We start from the raw sequence: 20,442 nt of genomic DNA on the forward strand, positions 1-20,442 counted from the left end.
TTAGCCCCATCACCCAGGAGGCCCGGCCCTGCATGGCTCCTTCACCAGGCCCTCCTAACTCCTTCACAGCACGCTGTGCTCTAGACACCTGATGCTCACCCATCAAAACAACTCAGTGAGGACAGGACTGTTTTATTACCATTTGACAGTTAGGGAGACTGAGTACAGACAGGCTGGGAGCTTGCCCTAGAAAGGGGAGGAGCTAGGATTCCAACCTTGGGTTCTGGCTCTAGAACATTCCCACTGAGGCGAGGTCCGCTGTGAAGGTGGGGAGGGGTGAAGCCCAGAGGCCCTGGCGGCCTCCCTGCCAGGCAGAGACCATTAGTTCCAGAATCACGGCCCACCAGGTGCGTGGTCAGCAGTGGCCCTGCCTGCCTGCCTTTGGGGGAGCCCTGGTCTGTGTGAGCTGCTGGGACCAGGCCCCAGGGCAGGATGTGTTCACACTGGGGTGCCGACCGGGCGCCCAGAGTCCCAGGTCCAAGGCCAGCCTCACAGGGTGACACAGGGATGCTTCTGGGTGACAGAGTGTCCGTTTCCTCCTCAGTCTGATGGGGGTGGACACCCCCCAACCCCATGCTGGCAGCTGGGAGGGTGGGCAGCCTCACAGACCCAAGTGTGGCTCTGACCTGTGGCCCTAGGTGGGCCATGACCCACCCTGCCCTGCCCAGCCCAGCCCAGCCCAGCCCCTTTCAAATCACGATAAAGTTCTCTGACCACTGCCCCATAGCAGGGTTTCTCAGCTCCCACACTACTGACATTTGGGGCGGGGCAATTCTTTGTTGTGGGGGGCTGTACTGTATTACCCCCTCTGTTGGGACAACCAAAACCATGTGCAGACCTTGCCCAATGTCCTCTGTGGGGACCCTGGAGGCGATGCCTCCACCTGCAGCCTGGCTCCTCTCTGGGGCTCTAGAGTCCACAGCCCACTTTCCCACAGGAGCCTCCTCCAGCCCATGCTTGAGGACTTGGTTGCTCATCTGCATGAGCTGTCAGTGACACAGGGACATTGGAGCATGTTCTCCTTGCAAACACTCCAACATTCAGGTGGAGCTGAGGGGCCTTTGGCCACGCCCACAGCTGTGAGGTCCCCTACCCTGCAAGGGGCACAGAGCAGGCGGGAATGACTGTGGTGCTGATGCCAGCTGGGCCCTGCTCTCAGGTCACCCTGGCCAGGCTCTCCTGTGGCACTGCGTGCAGGTGCAGTGAGGGTGGACCCAGGGCTGAGGCTCTCTAGGTCCAGTTGCAGGCGCATCCTCAGTGCAGATCATGGATCAGGGCTGTACCAGCACCTGCTGCTCTGGTGTTTGCTGTTACCAGCAAAGCACAGTAGCCATGCACTCTTGGGTAAGCTGCCTCAGGCACGCATGTGAGTGACTCACCAGGACTGGGGCCAAATCAGGACGTATGACCTCGAGTGGTCACTGCCCAGTTTCCTCTAGCAGGGAAAACCCAGAGCCCTGTGGCTGTGTTCCGAGCCCTGTGGCTGTGTCCAAGCCCTTCTCCCCACTCTTGCCCTGGGGTCACTGGGTGGCGAGGTGAGGTGCCTCACGCCAGGTTCATTTCCCACGGCGCCTACATGCTTGGCGTCCAGCAGGGTCCGCACTCCTGCTGAGCGGCTCTCATCCTCTGCCTGTTCCTCCTTTGTTCTATGTTTCCTGTTCCTCAGTGTTGTGCAGGAGTTCCTCATCTTTATGAACACTGACCGCCATACCCATTTTGGACATTTTTGGGGTTTACGCTTTTTTTTTTTTTTTTTTTTTGAGACGGAGTCTTGCTGTCTCCCAGGCTGGAGTGCAGTGGTGCAATCTCGGCTCATTGCAAGCTCCGCCTCCTGGGTTCATGCCATTCTCCTGCCTCAGCCTCCCAAGTAGCTGTGACTACAGGTGCCCGCCACCACGCCCGGCTAATTTTTTGTATTTTTAGTAGAGACAGGGTTTCACTGTGTTAGCTAGGCTGGTCTCAATCTCCTGACCTCGTGATCTGCCCGCCGTGGCCTCCCAAAGTGCTGGGATTACAGGCGTGAGCCACTGCGCCCGGCCTGGGTTTACTCTTGTTTTCCACCCTGGACCTGACTGATCCAGTGTTACTGGGAGATTAAATACAATTGTCCTCAAGTCCTTACAACAGTGCCCTGGCACGGAGCAGGTGCTCTAGAAGCACATGGATGGCTGTTTGATAAATGCACGCACAGGGTGCTATGAGCTCCCGCAGGCTGTGCTATAGTTCTGTGTACTGTGTGGAAAGCACCGCGAGGCTGCACCTCGCCCTGGGCAGGAACTCACCCAACAGGCTCCTTCCTGGTCAAGGTCAGGTTGCGGTTGGGTCTGGCCTGGTTGATGGGGATGGTGGAGCCCTGGAAGAGGAACAGGGGCAGTCACCCAGGGGCCCAGGGTCCACACCCCTTCCCCTCTGGGCAGCGAGTCTCCACTAGGGTCTCCAGGAGGAAGTCAAAGCCACCAGCTTAGGTGTGACCTGAGGCTTGAGAGACAGGCAGGGGGGCAGCCGGAGGGGCAAGGTGTTTGCTCCACTCTGAGCCTGGCAGGCAGAGCCCTTGGGTGGAAGCTGGTCCTGGTACAAGCAAAGCCTCTAGCTTTGATATTCAAGCAAGAAAGGGTGAGGGTGGGGGTGGGGCCGGGTGCTCCCCTCCCCACAGCTCTAAGCAGTTGAGCATGTGTAGAAGGCCCAGGCCTTGGGGGGTCCAGCCGCAGCCAGAAGTTACACAGCAGCAGAGTAGGGGTGGGCACCAGGCAGCCCACCTCCCTTGTTGCTGTCATGCCCTGGTGGAGAGGAGGAACCACGGAGCCCAGATCTGATCTGGCAGAGACGCCATAAGCCCTGCAGGGGTGGATCTCCCTAGGGAGCCTCTACAAATGGCCCCCAGGTTCCAAGTGATGGCAGGAGCCTGAAGATACAGTGACACTCCCTCCTGTGAGGTGTTGACTATCCCTGTTGACCTTAAGGTGGGGACATAGTGCCCATGAGCCCAGAATAACTGCAGGAGCCCCCAGAAAAGCAGGCAGAAGAGAGTGTCACAGGGATCCCAAGCCCGAGAGTGACCTGCTGCCGCTGGGAGATAGAGCGCCCTGAGCAGGGACCTGCAGCCAGGAAGGACCTGCGGCCTCAGCCCTGCATCCACATGGAACTGAACTCTGTCAACACCAGAACTCGTCTGGATGCAGGTTCTGTCCCAGAGTCTCCAGATAAGGCGCAGTCCGGCCAGCGCCTTAGCTTTGGCCTTATGAGACCTTGACATGGAACCCAGCCCAGCCCACCTGGAATTCCCACCTGCCGGACCACAAGCTAATAAACAGGTGTTCAAGCCACCAGTTGTGGTCATTTGCTGTGCAGCATGCAGACGACTGTGCTGCCCTTGGAGTTCCCCTATACGGCTGGGCCAGTCTGTGTGTTCTCACACTGGGTGGGAGCCTGGGCCCCACCTGGATCTTGTCACACCAGCCGGCAAAGTAGCGGAAGGTCTGGATGGACATGCCCACGTGGGTCTTCAGGGCCAGCGTGTAGACGGCACCCGCATCCAGGGCTTCGATGGTGGCCAGCTCCTCCTGGTGCTGCTCCATGAGATCTGCCAACCTGGCCAGGGTGAGGGGAGGCAGGAGGTGGCATCAGGCCTGCCATGGCCTCATCTGCCCTCACAAGGCCCTTCTTCAAGGAGCTGGGGCCCTGCCCTCTACCCCAGGTCTGCCACTCTCAGATGTGTGGACCTCCGTTTCTGATCCGTGCAATGGGCCAGCACCGTTTACTCCACCGGATAGCTGTGAGGATGACACCCTCTGTCCCTCTCTCCTTTCCTCGATCTTCCCTCCCTTCCTTCCTGAAGTATTTGTGGATCCACTACTTTATCCTATTCCTCTGAAATTATCCTGCAGAGGCATTCACCCACTTGCTGCAGACAGCAACGGGGTCACGGCCCAAGAGGCCGCCCTTCCTGTCTTCGGAAAGCTTGAACCAGGAGAAAGTCCGTCTGTCTTTCCAGCACCAATAAACCAACCATTCAGTCCAGGATGGTGGGCGCATGCTCCTGAGGCTGGCATCTCCAGAGGTGGAGAGGTGACCCCATCCCCATCACAGGAGGGCTGACTAGGGAGCAACGTGGGGGCTGGTGCATTTACACAGACTGGCTTCAGTCTGAGCATGCCAAGGTCGGGTTGCCCTCCCTTGATTCTGACGGACGTGCAGCTGTGGGCAGCCTGGGAGTTATGAGGGTGCCCCCTCATCCCCTAAGGGGAGGGTGGACAGGGAAAGTGGAGACCACAGGCCCAGAGCAAACTCAGCCTTGCAGACAGGGCAGCTCAGGCCCAGAGGCAAGTGTGGGACCAAAGCCTGCCAGCCGTTTCTCACACTGCTCCCCTCTGCATCCAGGCACCACGAAAAGCCCACATGCACCCCAGGCCTGCTCCAGTCCTCACCTGCCTACACCCACCAGGACCCGTGACAGCTGTCCACGCCACTCAGGATGCATCTGCAACTCTGTGCCTGGCCGAGCAGCTCCTGGCCATTTCCATTTCATTCTGGGGCTACAAGACCCCAGCCCCTCTGCCTCCCTCCTCCTCCTCACATCAGCCTCTTCCAGGTGCTCAGGTCAGTCAGGCCTCCTGCCTTGGGGCTTTTGGGGGCTGTGTTGTATGTCTGGGCCCTCTTTCCACACTCCCGTTTCTCCTCTCAGCCTTCTGTACTTGTTTCAGACACAGACTCAAATGCTGTACTCTCTGGGAAGCCGACCCGAATCCCCACCCATGTTCTGACTGATTGGAGCTCCCTGTTACATCCTCTGATAGCTTCCTCTGCCTTTCTTCACTCCCCCACCACTACAGTTTGTAACAGACATTCAGGTAGATGATAATTTCATCACGATTTGCCTGCCCACTGGAATCCAGGCTGCAGGAGGCAGGGCGTTGTCTGGTTCCCTGCTCTCTGTGGCGCCCAGCTCCGGCACAGCACTGGGAAGCACTCAGCTCAGGTTTGCTGCATAAAACTGACTGAGCGAGGCCACCCTGGGCAAGAAGAGCCCATGCGTAAATCGGTTCCTGAGAAAAACCGATTTTGTACAGCAAATAGTGAAAACACCACCTAGCGGCCGATAGAGGACTGGGCTCCCCAGCTGTGAAGACAGGAGCTGCCTCTGTTAAATAAATGAGAACCATTTGCTCCAAAGCCTGCTGGCACCAAACTCAAATGTTCCCACTCCCAGTTAGGCTTAAAGTAGCCCAAACAGGTGCGTTTTTAGCCACTTAGGGCCTGCTGCTTTGCATACCCAGAGGAACCTCAACCAGCAGTTGTTGCCCATTGATAAAACAGGGCCTTGCAGTGATAAGGTGAAAGCTGCTACTGCCCTTGGCAGCCCTCAGACCCAGAGGCTCCCGCTGCATCACTGTGTCACCTGGATGTGGAAGCCCACACGGCAGCCTCGGGATAGTCTCACTGCTCGTCTCCTGCAACCCTGTTCAACCCGCAGCCCACTAAAGCTTGTGGTGTGCCATGCCTCCCCTGCTCACATCCTTCTCCTTCATCAGCCCCAATCCTTTGAATCCCCCACATTTCTAGATAATTCCACCTGTGTGTGACATGGCTGTGTCATCAATCCAGTTCCCAGGACACACTTTCTAAAGTAGCCATCACCTGAGTGCACTATTCGGGAAGCTCTGAGAGGCTGCCTTGCAGGACTATTCTATTGTCAATTCAGTTAGGCTGCTGAATTCACACCCTGGCACCCATGCTCCCCATAGCCCGGTCCCTGGGTGCCAGGGTAGCAGTGCAGGAGAAGTGAAGCTGCTGCCATCTCCCTCTGAAGGTCTGCAGGGCAGATGCAAGGGTGCCCAGCAGGCTCAGCTGGCCCTACTGACCACCAATAGCCTGGACCACCATCAGATTCTCGACCATGGACCACAGTGGTATCTGGGCAGAGCCAGCAGCTCCCCCACGGTCTTTCTCAGGAGCTCCTCTTTGTGGCCCCACTCAGAAGCTGGATACGGCTGCTCCTACTCCCTGGAGGTTCTATCCTGTCCACCAGGAGTTCAGGGGACTGCCTAGGAACCTTGTCTAACTCTCCCTCTGGATCGTTCTTCCTAGCTTCCACAACTGTGTAATGTCTGATTCCTGCAGTGAATTTCGTGTTCCCTAACACCCACAGTGGTCCCGCCACCCTGGCAGGGTGCTCTGCAGCCATTTATCTGGGAGCTCCTGTACTGCCCCCTCCGGGACACCTAGACCCAGCCTCTGTTGTGCTGAGCTGAGGCAGAACCAGTAATGGGCACTCCCAGGTCTCCACGGGGCCTGAGAGTTTGCACAGGACAGGAACGGGTCCACTTACAGCTGCCCAGGGTGCCCCCATCACTGTCATTGTGGGTGAGTAGGATCTGTTATGACACAAGCCACCAGATGGCAGCAGAGGCCCAGGGAGGGACCCCACACGCGCTGTTGGCCGTGCGGTCCACCAAACGCGCACGCAGGGCCCAGGCCAGAGGTTCTCCCGCCACCTGTCGTGCCTGTCTCACAGCTCTTCCTGACCTCCAGGAGCTCTAGGGACCACTTGGCGCGGCCAGTGCCTTTCTAGAATTGAGGGGCTTGCAAAGGGGACTGGAAAGGGTGGGCATGCCTGGCCCCCACAGCCCTCCCCACCCCAACCTTAATCTCCATTCAGTTTTGCAAACCATGCTCTTGCAACCCCTCTCTCTAGTTTCCTGCTGCTGGGCTGCCCCGGCTTTTCTGGCCTCTGGAGTATAATAGAAACAGAAGCTATTCTGATCGCAAGGCCAAGGCAGGGTCTCTCCTGCCAGGTGCGGAGCTTCGCTGGGACCACACCATAACATGGCTTCGCACCCCTAGAGGTTCCCAGGACCCCAGTGAAAGAGCCAGGCCCCAAGACACCTGTGTTCTCGGCTCATCTGGCCGCACCCTCCCTTCTCCCAGGAACATCACCCCACCTCTGTGAGGGTGACTGCTCCTTCCCACCAGGCCCTGTGGTTCCAGGGGCACAGCACCTCTCTTCCAGGCCTTCCTCTCACTCTAAGGTCATAAGCTAAAGTCATCATAAGTCCTTGCCTAAGACGTCTGAACTGGAACTAAGGAGAGAAGGCCCCTTTCTCCCTGGCTTAATTTTTTTTTTTTTTTTAATAGAAAATGTGAAACCTATAGATTGCAGTAGTCAGAGCCAGGCTGAGCAAGCAGAGACCAGGCCAGCCCCTCTCTGGCCCTTGCTGTCTTCTGCGTGCAGGAGCTAAATCCTCTCCAGCCCAGGCTGGTGAGGGAAGTGCTTTGCCTGCCTGGGAGGCCCAGCCTGCGCCCACTTTGGAAGCATCCCTTGGCTTCCACACCTCCTCACCTCCACCAGGCACCTCCTCTGAGGCTACTCTGCTGAAATGCCTCCTGTTTCTCATATCCCTTCCTCTGAGAAGCCTTTTCTGAGTCTCAGGCAAGGAGCCCCAGCCTAGTCCATCGGATGGCCTCGGTCCCATAGCCTCCCCAGGACCCAGCTCCTCCTGGCAGGTAAAGGGGCCTCCACAGAAGTGCCTCCCCGCCACCCGGAAGCTGATGGTGGCAGTGGCTGGCAGGTACATGTTGGGCTCCCACCTGTACAGCAGCCGGCCCCGGTCCCGCGCGCTGATCTTCCCCCACCGTCCATTCTCAAAGGCATCCTTGGCAGCGGCCACTGCCTTGTCGACGTCGGTGACTTGGGCCAGGGATACTTGGCAGATGACCTATAGTGGAAGCAGAGCCATGACAAGTTCTCCCTAACCCAGTTGCACACAGACACCCCTGCCTGCTTCCTGGTCTCCTCTTGGGGCCCCACCGAGGTGGCCCCCAGCCACATGGGCAGGTGTGGAGAAGCATGGCCAAAGGACAGCCCTGGGAGGGCTTACGCAGGAAGGGAAGACAGGGGCTTGGGAGAGGGCTGTTTGTGTGTCTACACCCCAAGGTCCCCACCCCGTTCCTGCCCTGAGTGTGCCATCCATGCAGGCTCCCTCACCTCGGTGCCTGCTGGGTGTGGTGAGGGGAGCTGGTGGGGTGTGGTGAGGGCAGCCCAGGGAGGGCAAAGCCAGTGCTTCCTGTCTGCTGCCACAAGACAGCCATGCCCCCTCTGCCAAGGCCCCATCCTCAGCCCCTCCTGATGCTCCATCCCAAGGGCACTGCACTGTCCTGTCTGTGTCCCTAACCCCCTCCCTCTCCCTTTGCAGATGAGTCTTTCATTAACTCCCCTCAAATGACTCATTTTGAGTGTGCTCTCTGTCTTCTGCAAGGACTCAGCCGATTCTATAGGATGGACAGGATAGAAAAATGTCAGTGTGCAGCCATAAAAGCAAGCCCTGCTTTGAAACCTGTGTTTCGGATATGTTCATGTGTCTATCTACCATAGGCGTGCTTTGGCTCATGATGCCACAAGGTCACAGTCAAGAGAGAGTGAGAACACAGGACTCAAGTCGAAGAAGAATGTCCTAATGGTGGAGGGCTCAAGTAGTAGACAAGGTAGTCTCACACTGGGACTACTGCTGAAGTGTGGAGGTGTGGCAGTGGCCTAATTTCTTCCTTGGGGTAGGAGGAACTCTGTTCCCAGTCTCTGAAGCAGGTGCAAGACCCTTCTGAGCCCTCCTGCCACCTGCCACCACCCTGCACCTCCTCTCCACTCCACTACAGTAGGGTGGGCTGGAAATGACCTGGCATTCTTTCCCGTCCCTCTCAAAGGCACATGTCCAAGCAGAGACTCTCAGAGTCAGGACCCCCAGAGGCCAGTGGGGGCAGGGAAGGAAGGACAGGGAGGCTGGGGAATGTGGAGAAGGGGTGCTGGGCCTGCACTCACACTTCCATCGGTGGGATTGATGGTCTCATAGGTCTTGGCGCCCTCGGCATCCACAAACTCCCCCCCAATGAAGAGCTGGTGGGGTATGCGGATGGTGCGCTTGTTCACTGCCATTTCCACCTGAAAGAAAGGCGCCAGTGACAAGCACAAACCCATGCAGGGTGCAGGAGGCATACACAGATGGCCACACAGTCACACACGCGCACTGCCCAGGGGCCTCCTGGGGCTTCAGAGTTGCATGTGGGCAACAGCTGAGCAGGGGAGAGACAAAGGACAGGCTCTGAGGCCAGGCTGCCTGGAGGGAGCCCTGCGCCTCCACCTACTCCCTGTGCCACCTTAGGCTGGCTCCTCAGCCTCCTTAGGGTGGGCTAAGAGGACTCTCAGACAGAGGAAAATGCCAGTGGGTAGTGAGGCCCTTGGCAATCCCCAGACATGCCACCACCCACCACTCACATCCCTGTGGATTAGCAATTCCTCCCTGAATGCAGGCTCCTCTGGGATATGATCCTCCTCCTGAAATCTGTTCGTCAGTCATTTGTCCTCAATCCCAAGGACACCCTGGGGTCCACCTTGGCCCCTTACTTTCTTCACCCACTTTTGTTCCAATCTACCAGCCAAACAAACTATGCCAAAGCCCATTCTTATGGGAGGTGGCAATCTACCAAGATAGCTCAGGGAAGATTTCTTAATCTCCTTAAAAAACAGATTTTCAATTACTTGTCACACTTCCATATACACAAGTTGAATGTATAGGATTATTTGTTTCCTTACTGGGAACTAAAAGTCTCTTCTTAATATCTTGATCACATGCCTTGGGACTCAGAGTTTGGCCCATGACCTGAGCATCAGACAGCAACATCCTCTGGCGAGCTGGCCCCACTGTACTGACATCCCCAGGCTATCCCGGGTGCAGGGAGAGTGTGGGAAACTGCAGGGTGGGCTCCTGGGGCCCTGGCTTTCTGAATGCTCAGTTTCCCCTCTTGTCTTATGTAGTCATAGATGCAGCTGCCTGAGGGCTCTGCAGGGCCTGCTGCAGGGAGGGCCCAGCACTCACGTAGTCAATGCTGCACTCGCCCTCCTCATCGTCCCCTCGCAGCTTCCTCACTAACAGCTGGATGAAGTCCCCAAAGGTGGAAGCCATGTACACATCTTCATTTTCTAACTCCAGGCCATCACACAGCTCCTTCACTTCCTCCACCAGCCTGGAGGAAGGAGATGGAAAGATGGGGACATGGGAGGGGCTCAGCAGGCCTGCATCACTAGCAGCAGTGGCAGTGGGGCCAAACACCCCAGAGAGGCTCCATCCCAGCACCGGGAGGTAGCCATGAGCCCAGAACTGGGGAGAAGGGCCCAGGCTGTGGACTCAGATGGTCCTGGGTCCAAACTCTCGCTCCATTACTTTCTAATTTGTGACCTTGGGCAAATGATTAACTCCTCTAAGCCTTAATTTCTTCACCTATAAAACAGAAATAATAATAGCTGCTCTGTCATTTTGCAATGAGTAAATACGACGACCCACCTAATAATAATAATAATAATTAGCAGATTAATAATAATCTCCAAAAAACTCTGTTAAAAGAATGAAAACATAAGCCACAGATTGGAAGAAAATGTTTCCAAATTACATTATCTGATAAAGGACTTGTATTCAGAATAAAGAACCCTCAAAACTCAATACTAAGAAAGCAAACAACCTAATTAAAAATGAGCAAAAGATTGAACAGATGCCTCTCAAAAGGAGAAATATGGATGGCAAATAAGAATATGACAAGACACTCAACATCATTAGGCACTGGGGAAATGCAAATTAAGACCACAATGGAATATAGCTTCATATTTATTAGAATGTCTAAAATTTAAAAGCCTGACCATTCCCACTATTGGGAAAGATGTAGTACGCTGAGCAACTGGAGCTTACACACACTGCTGGCAGGGATGTAAATGGTACTACCACTTTAGAAAGCAGTTTAGCAGTTTCTAAAGAATTAAATATACTTCCTATTTCACTCTTAAGTATTTATCCAAAAGAAATAAAGGCCTATGTCTAGACAGCAGATGGCAGAACAGGAAGCTCCAAAAATGTATCCCCTTACCTAAATAACTATTGAACTTACATGAATCAAATATGTTGGAACTTTGGGGTCTAGTCAAATGCTTTCAGCACCAAGGAGAAAGACTGGTAAAGAAGCTGGTAAATGTCAATCAATTTCAGTGAATTTCAGCCTCTCATAAGATATTGGCTGCCACCCCCCACCTCCCACCTCTGCCACAAAAAGTTGAAGCAGGGCTGGATCATATTCCAGACACAGCTTGCTGAAGCCAGGGTGGGCAATAAGGACCTTGTCCTCTGACCACCAGCATTGTGTCCTGAGCACTCATATTCCTTTTGATTGCTGAGAAGCTATCACAAAAGCTGGCAGTCATTGTTTCAACCCTTACAGGCTGAAGTAGCTTCTAGGAGATTTTAAAAGGCAATACTTTCCCTCCACTTTGGTAGCCAGACATTTATGGAAATCTTTGTTAGGTCACTGGCTGACTGCAGGAACAATGGAACAGAAAGTTCAATGACAACACACAACAAGGAACACACCTTGCAAAAATAATTTGGAAAAGTCACAAACAGATGGTTCTAGCCCTCAACAAGGAAGATTCAATAATCCCTAATAAGTGGGAGAAATATATTTCCAGAATTACCCCAACATAACACTCAAAATGTCCAGTTAGGACCAAGAAAGATCTACAAAACATATGAAGAAATAGGAAAGAAGAGCCCAGTCACAGGAACAAAAAAGAATTTGAAGGTATCCCTGAGGAAGATCAGATATTGGAATTATTGGTCAAAGACATTATGTCAAATGCCTTAAATATGTTCAATGAGCTAAAGGAAATTATGGACAAAAAACCAAAGGAAATCAAGAAAATGATGTATGAACAAAATGAGAATATCAAAGTGACAGAAACTATAATAACAAGTCAAATAGAAATTCTTGAGTACAATAACTGAAACAAACAAACAAAAAACTCACTAAAGGGGTTCAACAGTAGTTTTGAGCAGGCTGAAGGAAAGATAAGCAAACTTGAAATTATCCAGTCTGAGGAGTAGAAAGAAAAAAGAATGAAGAAAAATGAAAAGAGCCTGAAGGATTTATAGCACACCATGAAACATACCAACATACTCACAGGAGCTCCAGAGGAAAAAAGAGAAAAGGGTTTCTCTAAATATGTATTTGAAGAAATAATGGCTCCAAAGTTCCCAAACATGAGGAAAGAAATGAATATAAACATCTAAGACATACAATGAATGAAGTCCAAGCAGGATCAAAGAGATCGACACCAAGGCACATTACACCCAGCTTGTTGAAATCCAGAGACAAAGAAACAATTTGGAGAGTAGCAAGAGAGAAATGGCTTGTTATATACAAGGGATCTTTGATAAGATTAAAAGCTGACTTCCACACCTTAAAGGCCAGAAAGCAGTTGGATAACATATTAAAAGTTTTGGGGAAAAATGGCAACCAAGAATTCCATATCCATCAAAACTATCTTTCAAGAATGAAAGAGAAATTAAGATATATCTATAAAAACAAAAGCTGAAGAAATTCATTACCAGTAGACCTGCCCTAGAAGAAATGCTGAAAAGAGTCTTTCAGGCTGAGATAAAAGTACCACAGACTTGATGACACAATTAAAAATAAAGAACACAGGTAAAGGCCACTACATAGGTAAGTATGAAAGTCCATATTATTGTATTTTATTGTGGTTTGTAGCTTCTCTCTTTTTCCTATATGACAATAGGCAAGTGCATAAAACAGTAATTTTAAATATATATTAATGGGTATACAATGTATAAAAATGTACACTGTGACAGTAACACTATAAAGGGGAAGGAAAAGAGATGTATAGAACGAGAGTGTTTCTATACTATTGAAGCTGGGTTGATATTATTCAAACTACCTTGTTATAAATTTAAGATGTTGATTGTAATCCCTAAGTAACAACCCAGAAATAACTAAAAACATACAGTAAAAGAAAGAAGGGAATCAAAGTGATACACTACAAAAAAAATTACCAAATACAAAAAAGGACAGTATAGAGAAATTGAGGAACAAAAAAATAAGACATGCAGAAAACAAATGGCAGAAATAAATCTTTATTTATTAGTAAGCAAGTTAAATGTAAATGGATTAAACTCTCCTGTTTAATCTATTTAAAGTTTAAACATGAGAAGGCACAAATTGGATGACTGGATAAAACCCAGCATCCATACATATGCTACAAGAGAATCACTTAGATATAAAGATACAAAAGAGCTGGAAGTAAAAGGATGGATAAAATATTCCATGCAAATAGTAACATAAAAGAGACTTTAAATCTAACAAGTTTACAAGAGACAAAGAAGGACATTATATTGATACAAAGTTTGATGCTGCAAGAGGATATAACAATTATAAATTCATACATACCTAACACAGCCCTAAAATATATGAAGCAAAAATGGACATTTCTACAATAGTAGTTAGATACTGAGATGCCCAACTTTCAAAAATGGATAGAACAACTCAAGAGAATAAGACACTTGAACACCACAAACCAATCAGATATGTACAAAACTCTGCTCAAGAAGAGCAGAACACACATTCTTCTCAAGGTCACATGGAACATTCTTCAGGATAAATCATTTGTTAGGCTACACAATAAGTCGTAATACATGTAAAAATATTGAACTCTTACAAAATATCTTTCCTAATCAAAATGGAATGGGACTAGAAATCGATAACAGAAAGAAAACTGGAAAATCCACAAAGATATGCAAATGAGCTAGCACACTCTTAAACAATTAATGGGTCAAAGAAGAACACACAAGAGAAACTAGAAAATACCTTTAGTCAAAGGAAAATAAAAACACAACATACCAAAACTTATGAGAGGCGGGGAAAGTAGTGCTAAGAAAGAAGTTTACAGGTGTAAATACATACATTAGAAAAGAATAAAGTCCTCAAATCAGTAACCTACACTGTACACCTTAAGGAATGGGATTAAAAAGCAATCTAAACCCAAAACTAGCAGAAGGAAGTAATAATAAAGATTAGAACAGAGGTAAATGAAATAGGACCAGAAAAAAATAAAGCAAATCAACAAAATCAAATTTAGATTTGTTGAAAATATCAACAAAATTAACAAACCTTTAGCTGGACTGACCAAGAAACAAAAAGTGAAGGCTCAAATTACTAGAATCAGAAATCAAAGGGAGACATTATACCAATCTTACAGAAATAAAAAGCATCATAAGAAAATATATGATAAATTATATGGCAACAGATTTGATAACTAGGTAAAGTGAACAAATTCCCAGAAACACACAATCTATCAAAACTCACTCATGGAGAAATAGAAAATTTGAATAGATATGTAACTAGTAAGGAAATTGAATCAGTAATCAAAATCTTTCCAGCAAAGAAAAAGCCCAGGGCTGAATGATTTCACTGATGAATTCTACCAAACATTTGAAGGGAAATTAACACCAATTTTTCTCAAACTCTTCCAAAAAACTGAGAAGAGAACACATCTTCAACTCTGTCCATAAGGCCAGCATTTACTCTGACACCAAAGCCAAAGATACTACAGCAAAAGAAAGCTACAAACCAATATCCCTTATGAAAACTGATGCAAAAATCCTCAACAAAATACTAGCAAACTGATTTCAGCAGCATTTTAAGAATATCACATACCATGACCAAGTGGGATTAATTCTTGGAATGCAAGGATAGTTCACCTACGAAAATCAATCAGTGTAACATACCACATTAATGGAATGAAGAGAAAAACACATGGTCATCTCATTTAATGCAGAAAAAGAATTTGACAAAATTCAATAACCTTTCATGATTAAAAAGCACTCAAACTAAGAATAGAAGGGAACATCCTTTATATAATAAAGGCCATATTTGAAAAACCCACAGCTAACATACTCAGTGGTGAAAGACTGAAAGCCTTTCCCCTGAGATCAGCCACAGAATGAGGATGCTTGCTTTCACCACTTCCATTCAATACAGTATAGTAGTTCCTCCTTACCCATGGGCAGGGTCAGGGGCGGGGGTTGTTCCAAGGCTCCCAGTGAATGCCTGAAACCACACATAGGGCTAAACCTTACACTGTGCTCCTTGACTTATGATATGATTACATCCCAAAAACCCATTATAAATTGAAAATGTTAAGTCATGAATGCATTTAATATACCTAACATACTGAACATCAGCACTTAGCCTAGGCTACCTTAAATGTTCTCAGAACATTTACATTAACCTACAGTTGGGCAAACTCATCTAACACAAAGCCTATTTTATACTAAAGTTTTGAATATCTCATACAATTTATTGAATACTGTACTGAATGTGAAAAACAGAATTTTGTAAGGGTACACAAAGCGTAATTTCTACTGAATTTGTATCACTTTCACACCATCATAAAATCAAAAAATCCTAAGCTGAAGCATCATAAGTCTGGGACCATCTATATATTCTATGCTTTTTCTGATAACACCAGTGGCTACTAAGTGACTAATGGGTGGGCATTGCATACACCATGGATATCCTGGACAAAGGGATGATTCACATATCAGGTGGGATGGAGCAGGACAGCATGAGATTTCATCATTCTATCAAATGGCACTCAATTTAAAAACGTATGAATTGTTTATTTCTGGACTTTTCCACTTAATATTTTCCAACCATGATTGACCATGGGTAACTCAAACTTCAGAAAGCAAAACCACAAATAAGGGGAGACTACTGTACTGGAAGTTCCATCCAGGGCAATTAGGCAAGAAAGAAACATTAATCCAAATTGTGAAGGAAGAAGTTAAATCATATCTCGTCACAGATAACATGATCTTACATGTAGAAATCTTTAAATGGGCCAGGTGTAATGCCTCACCCTGTAATTCTAGCACTTTGGGAGGTTAAGGTGGGAGGATCACTTGAGCCTAGGAGTTCAAAATCAGCCTGGGCAACATAGCAAGACTTTGTCTGTAAAAAAAAAATTGTTTTAAGTTAGCTAGGTGTAGTGGTGCATGCCTGCAGTCCTGCTACTCAGGAGGCTGAGGCAGGAGGATCACTTGAGCCCAAGAATCTGAGGCTGCATTGGGCTATGATCAAACCACTGTTCCAGCCTAAGTGACAGAGCGAGACCATGTCTAAAAAACAGAAAAAGAAAACCTTAAATATTCTGCAGCTCCAAAAAACTGTTAGAGCTAATACAGGAATTCAGCAAAATTGCAGGATACAAAAATAACATGCAAAAAAACAGTTGCAACTCCACAAATTAGCAATGAACAATCCAAAAAGGAAATTAATAAAACAATTCCCTTTACAATGGCATCAAAAGAATAAAATAAAAATAAGTCTAACCAAGTAGCCAACAGAATTGTACAATGAAAACTACAGAATACTGCTGAAAGAAATTACAGAAGATCTAAATAAATAGAAAGCCATCTGTGTTCACGGACATGGAGTCAAGATGACAACACTGCCCAAAGTTATCTACAATTTCTATGCCAACTCTATTAAAATCCCAAGTTTTTTGCAGAAATTACAAAAATCATCTTAAAATCATATGGACTATCAAGGGACTGTGAATAGTTAAAACAATCCTGAAAAAGAACAAAGTTAGAGGACTCACATTTCCTGATTTCAAAATTTACTACAAAACTACAATAATCAAAATAGTATGATACTGGCATAAACACAGATATATAGACCAATGAAGAAGATAGCCTAGAAATAAACCTAAACATATATGGCCAACTAATCTTCAACAAGGTTGCCAAGAATACATAATGGGGAAGCGATAGTCCCTTCAACAAGTGGTGTTGGAAAGACTAGATGTCCACATGCAAAATAATTAAATCAGATCCTTATCTTGCCCCACACATAAAAATATTCAACTCAAAATATATGAAAAACTTAAAAGTAAGACTTAAAACTATAAAACTAGAAGAAAGCATAGGGGAAGGTCTCCATGACATTGGTCTTTGCAATGATTTCTTGAATATCACACCAAAAGAACTGGAAACAAAAGCAAAAATATACAAGTCATATGCATCAAAGTAAAAAGCTTCTGCAAAGCAAAGGAAATAATCAGCATGGAATGCGAGAAAACTTCTGCAAACCATATATCTGATAAGAGGTTAATTCCTAAAATATATAAGAAGTTCCTACAACTCAATAGCAAACAAAACAAATAATCCAATTTAAAAATGGGCAAGGACTTGAATAGACATTCCTCCAAAGAAGACATACACATGACCAACAGGTATATGAAAAGATGTTCAACATCACTAATCATCAGGAAAATGAAAATAAAAACTACAATGAGATACCATCTCATCACTGTTGGGACGGTTATTGTTCAAAAGGAAAGAAGAAAAGGGGAGAGGAAGGAAGATAGGAATGAAAGTAAGTACTGGCAAAGATATGGGAAAAATGGAACCTTTGTGCACTGTTGGTGGGAATGTAAAATGGTGCAGCCTCTATGGAGAACAATATGGAGGTTCCTGAAAAAATTAAAAGTAGAACTACCTATGACCCAGTAATCTCACTGTTGGGTATTTGTCCAAAAGAACTGATCTCAAATTCCCATGTACTTCCACATTCATTCACAACAGCCAAGATATGGAAACAACACAAATGTCCATCAACAGATGAGCAGATAATATGGTCTATCTGTACAATGAAATAGGATTCAGCCATAAAAAGAAGGCAGTCCTGCCATGTGCTACAACAGAGCTGAATTTTGAGGACATCATGCTAAGCATAACAAGCCAGTCACAGAAGGACAAATGCTGCATGATTCCGCTTGTATGAAGTACTAGAGTGGCCAAGCTCATCAGAGCAAAAAGAATGGCTGTTGCTGGGGCTGGGGAGAAGGAAATGGGGAGTGGCTGTTCAACGGACAGAAAGGTTTAGTTGTGCGAGAAAAAGTTCTAAAGATCTGCTGACCAACACTGTGCTCATAGTTAACAATCCTACAATATACAGTTATAATTTTAAGAGGGTAGATGTCGTATTATGTGTTTTTTTGCCACTTTTTTTTTAAAGGACATACACTCTTAACTATTTACAGAAAAGTAGTTTTGCTTTCTTTGCATCCTCAGCTCGGTAGCTGTACACAAGGCATGGCCTGGCCTCTGGACACCATTCTCTCAGGTGTCTGGCATTCTTCTTCTCGGCATATTTCTTACAAAACAATTATTCTAAACTGCATACTGCCTCACAGTGAGTTACTAGAGGTCCACAGTGCCCAAGGTTTCCAAGCACATAGGCCCAACTCAGCCCACTCAGCCCCAACTTATATGCATGGTCGATTGCAAAACTGGTCACAGTGCCCACCCCTGCAGTCACAGCCTTGGCCATGTGAAGGTGCAGCACCTGCTAGCAAGATGTGGAGTTTCTTTCCCCACCCCTGGAAGCTGGACCTGTTCTGTGACTCATTTTGGCCAACAGAATGCAATGAACACGATGTGCTCACTCCAAGACCAGGCCTCCCTGGGCTCCCACTCTCCCTCCTGGAACCCACCACCACCACAGGACCAGCCATCCCCCAGCTGACCTGGCAGATCCCGCCCCTATGTGAGCCCAGCTGACAGCAGCTGAATCTGATGCAAATCAGCTGAGCCCAGCACAAACTGTCGAACCATAGAACTGTGAGCTAACGATATGGTGCTGGTTTAAATCTCAATGTTTTGGGGTGCTTTGTTGCACAGCACAAATGATTGGCACAATACATAACCCTAATTCTCCCTATGAACTCAGTACTGTTCTTCTGAATCAACTCCTCCCAAATTCCTTCCTAGAACTTCCCCACGGAGGCTGCATGCAACTGCACCTCCTTAACATTTGCATAAAGACCTGCAACCATTCATTTGTGCTGCCCACCCAGGTGTGCACACAGGAGACCTGCACACTGGCCCTTCCTGGGTCCCTGGCCCACGTGATCCATGAGTGTAACAAATGGTTGTTTCGTGCTGCTCAGTTTTGCAGAGATTTGTGACACAGCACCAAGTACCTGAGACAGGACCCCTCCACTCCTGGCCTTACCTCACAACGTCCACAGACGCGGCCCCTGACTTGAAGAAATCAGTGGAGTCTTCAACCTCCAGGACATTGGGGAGGATCCGCTGCCAAACACTCTGCAAAGCAACACCTGGTGAGAGGCTGGCCCCAGGGGAGCTGGAGACAAGTGCCACTCCAGGACAGCAACCCCTGAACAGACTTGTGGATGGCCTGGGGCCAGGCTGGGCTTCTCTATGTACCTCCAAGTTGTTGCCTTTTCCCAGGAGGCTTAATGGTCCTGGAGTGACCACCTTCTAGGAAAGAAGGAGCTGCCACATCCCAGGCCCCTCTGATACTGGCTGCTGTCCTCATGCCCACCTCACCTCAACCCCCGGCTTCTCTGGGGTCCCCATGACAGTCCAGCTGGTGGAGGACAGCCGTGCCAGGCCTCTAGGCATGGCTGGGGACTAGGAAGGCGGGGCCCAGCTGCTCCTGAGCCCCACTCACCTTGGTGCTAGCACCCAGGTTCTGGTGTCCCCAGTGTGACACCGATGCCCGGGTGTTGTAGCAGCAGGCTGGAGACAGGGTGGGCCTGAGGGTGACTATGAGGCTCACAGATGGGTTCAGGAGACCTGGGTCTTGACCTCACCAAGATGCTAACTGGTCTGTGTCCTGTGAAGGATTCAGTCTGGGACCTATGGAGGGCAGCAGTGCCCAGCCAGCTGGCCCTGTGGATGCGGGTGCTCAGCTCCCGCTAAGGCACCCAGTAAGGCTGTCCAGCAGTCAAGATGGGACGACTGCTCTCTGGGCAGGCTGCTGGTGAGGCCCAGTGGGGCAGGAGCCAGGAGGGGCCCCAGCAATATCAGGCCAGGTCCCCACTCTCTGGATGAACTCCAGGCCATTGTCAATCATGGGCCCAGGTTGGGGATGAGGCATGAGATGCTGGTCCAGGCCCAATCAGAACCAGTTCCCCCAACCCCTGGCACAAGCACCCCCGGCTCTCCTCTTTCTTGGAAAAATGTCATGGATCTGCCCTTCCCATCCTCAGGGTGACCATCAACACCACACCAAGCCACGCACTGTCTGCCACACACCTGCTGCCTGCCCCTCGAGGCCTCTGCTAGGCTCTCACCTGCTGGCGACACCTTCCCCTGACTCCCCAGCTAATATTTAAGTCCTGGGCATCCTTAAGTGTCCAATTCCTGTGTCACCTCTTCCCCAAAACCTTTGCTGGCCACTCTACTGGCAGGATCTACCTGCCTCAGACCACATCGCTTGGGGCCACCAGTCGTCCACTACTGGATGGCACCTGCTAGCGTCCAGGGCCCTTATCAGATGAGAGTGGAGCCACAAAGCGGCAGTGCGGCAGACTGGTCACTGAGTGCACCACAAAGCCAAAGCCCACCAAGCCATGAAAATGCAGGCAGCCCCTCAGTACTGACAGCAGCTGTGTGAGGATTCTGTGTGTGAGGCAGGCAGAGAGTCTGGACTACAGGGAGAGTCAGCAAACACAATGTTTCTGACATGGGCAGCACCTGCCCAGCCTCAGCTCACGAAGGCATAGGGGGTTGTGGCCCACTACCT

The 20,442-nt window shown here is 48.8% G+C and overlaps 1 protein-coding gene across 3 annotated transcripts in view; it reads right to left on the reverse strand.

Annotated features, from left to right (window-relative positions):
- Positions 1-20,442, reverse strand: part of ALDH1L1 (aldehyde dehydrogenase 1 family member L1) — a 95,134-nt gene that overhangs the window by 24,663 nt on the left and 50,029 nt on the right. For all 3 annotated transcript variants that reach the window (XM_054480770.2, XM_054480771.1, XM_054480768.2), the window contains exons 9-14: positions 18,904-18,995; positions 9,864-10,011; positions 8,810-8,929; positions 7,585-7,712; positions 3,438-3,588; positions 2,283-2,353 (exon numbers count right to left, since the gene is read on the reverse strand). In XM_054480770.2, coding sequence (XP_054336745.1) covers positions 2,283-2,353; positions 3,438-3,588; positions 7,585-7,712; positions 8,810-8,929; positions 9,864-10,011; positions 18,904-18,995 — 710 coding nt within the window. The remainder of the gene's footprint in view (positions 1-2,282; positions 2,354-3,437; positions 3,589-7,584; positions 7,713-8,809; positions 8,930-9,863; positions 10,012-18,903; positions 18,996-20,442) is intronic.

Source organism: Pongo pygmaeus, chromosome 2 (genome assembly GCF_028885625.2).
Source record: "Pongo pygmaeus isolate AG05252 chromosome 2, NHGRI_mPonPyg2-v2.0_pri, whole genome shotgun sequence".
Lineage (NCBI taxonomy): Eukaryota > Metazoa > Chordata > Mammalia > Primates > Hominidae > Pongo > Pongo pygmaeus.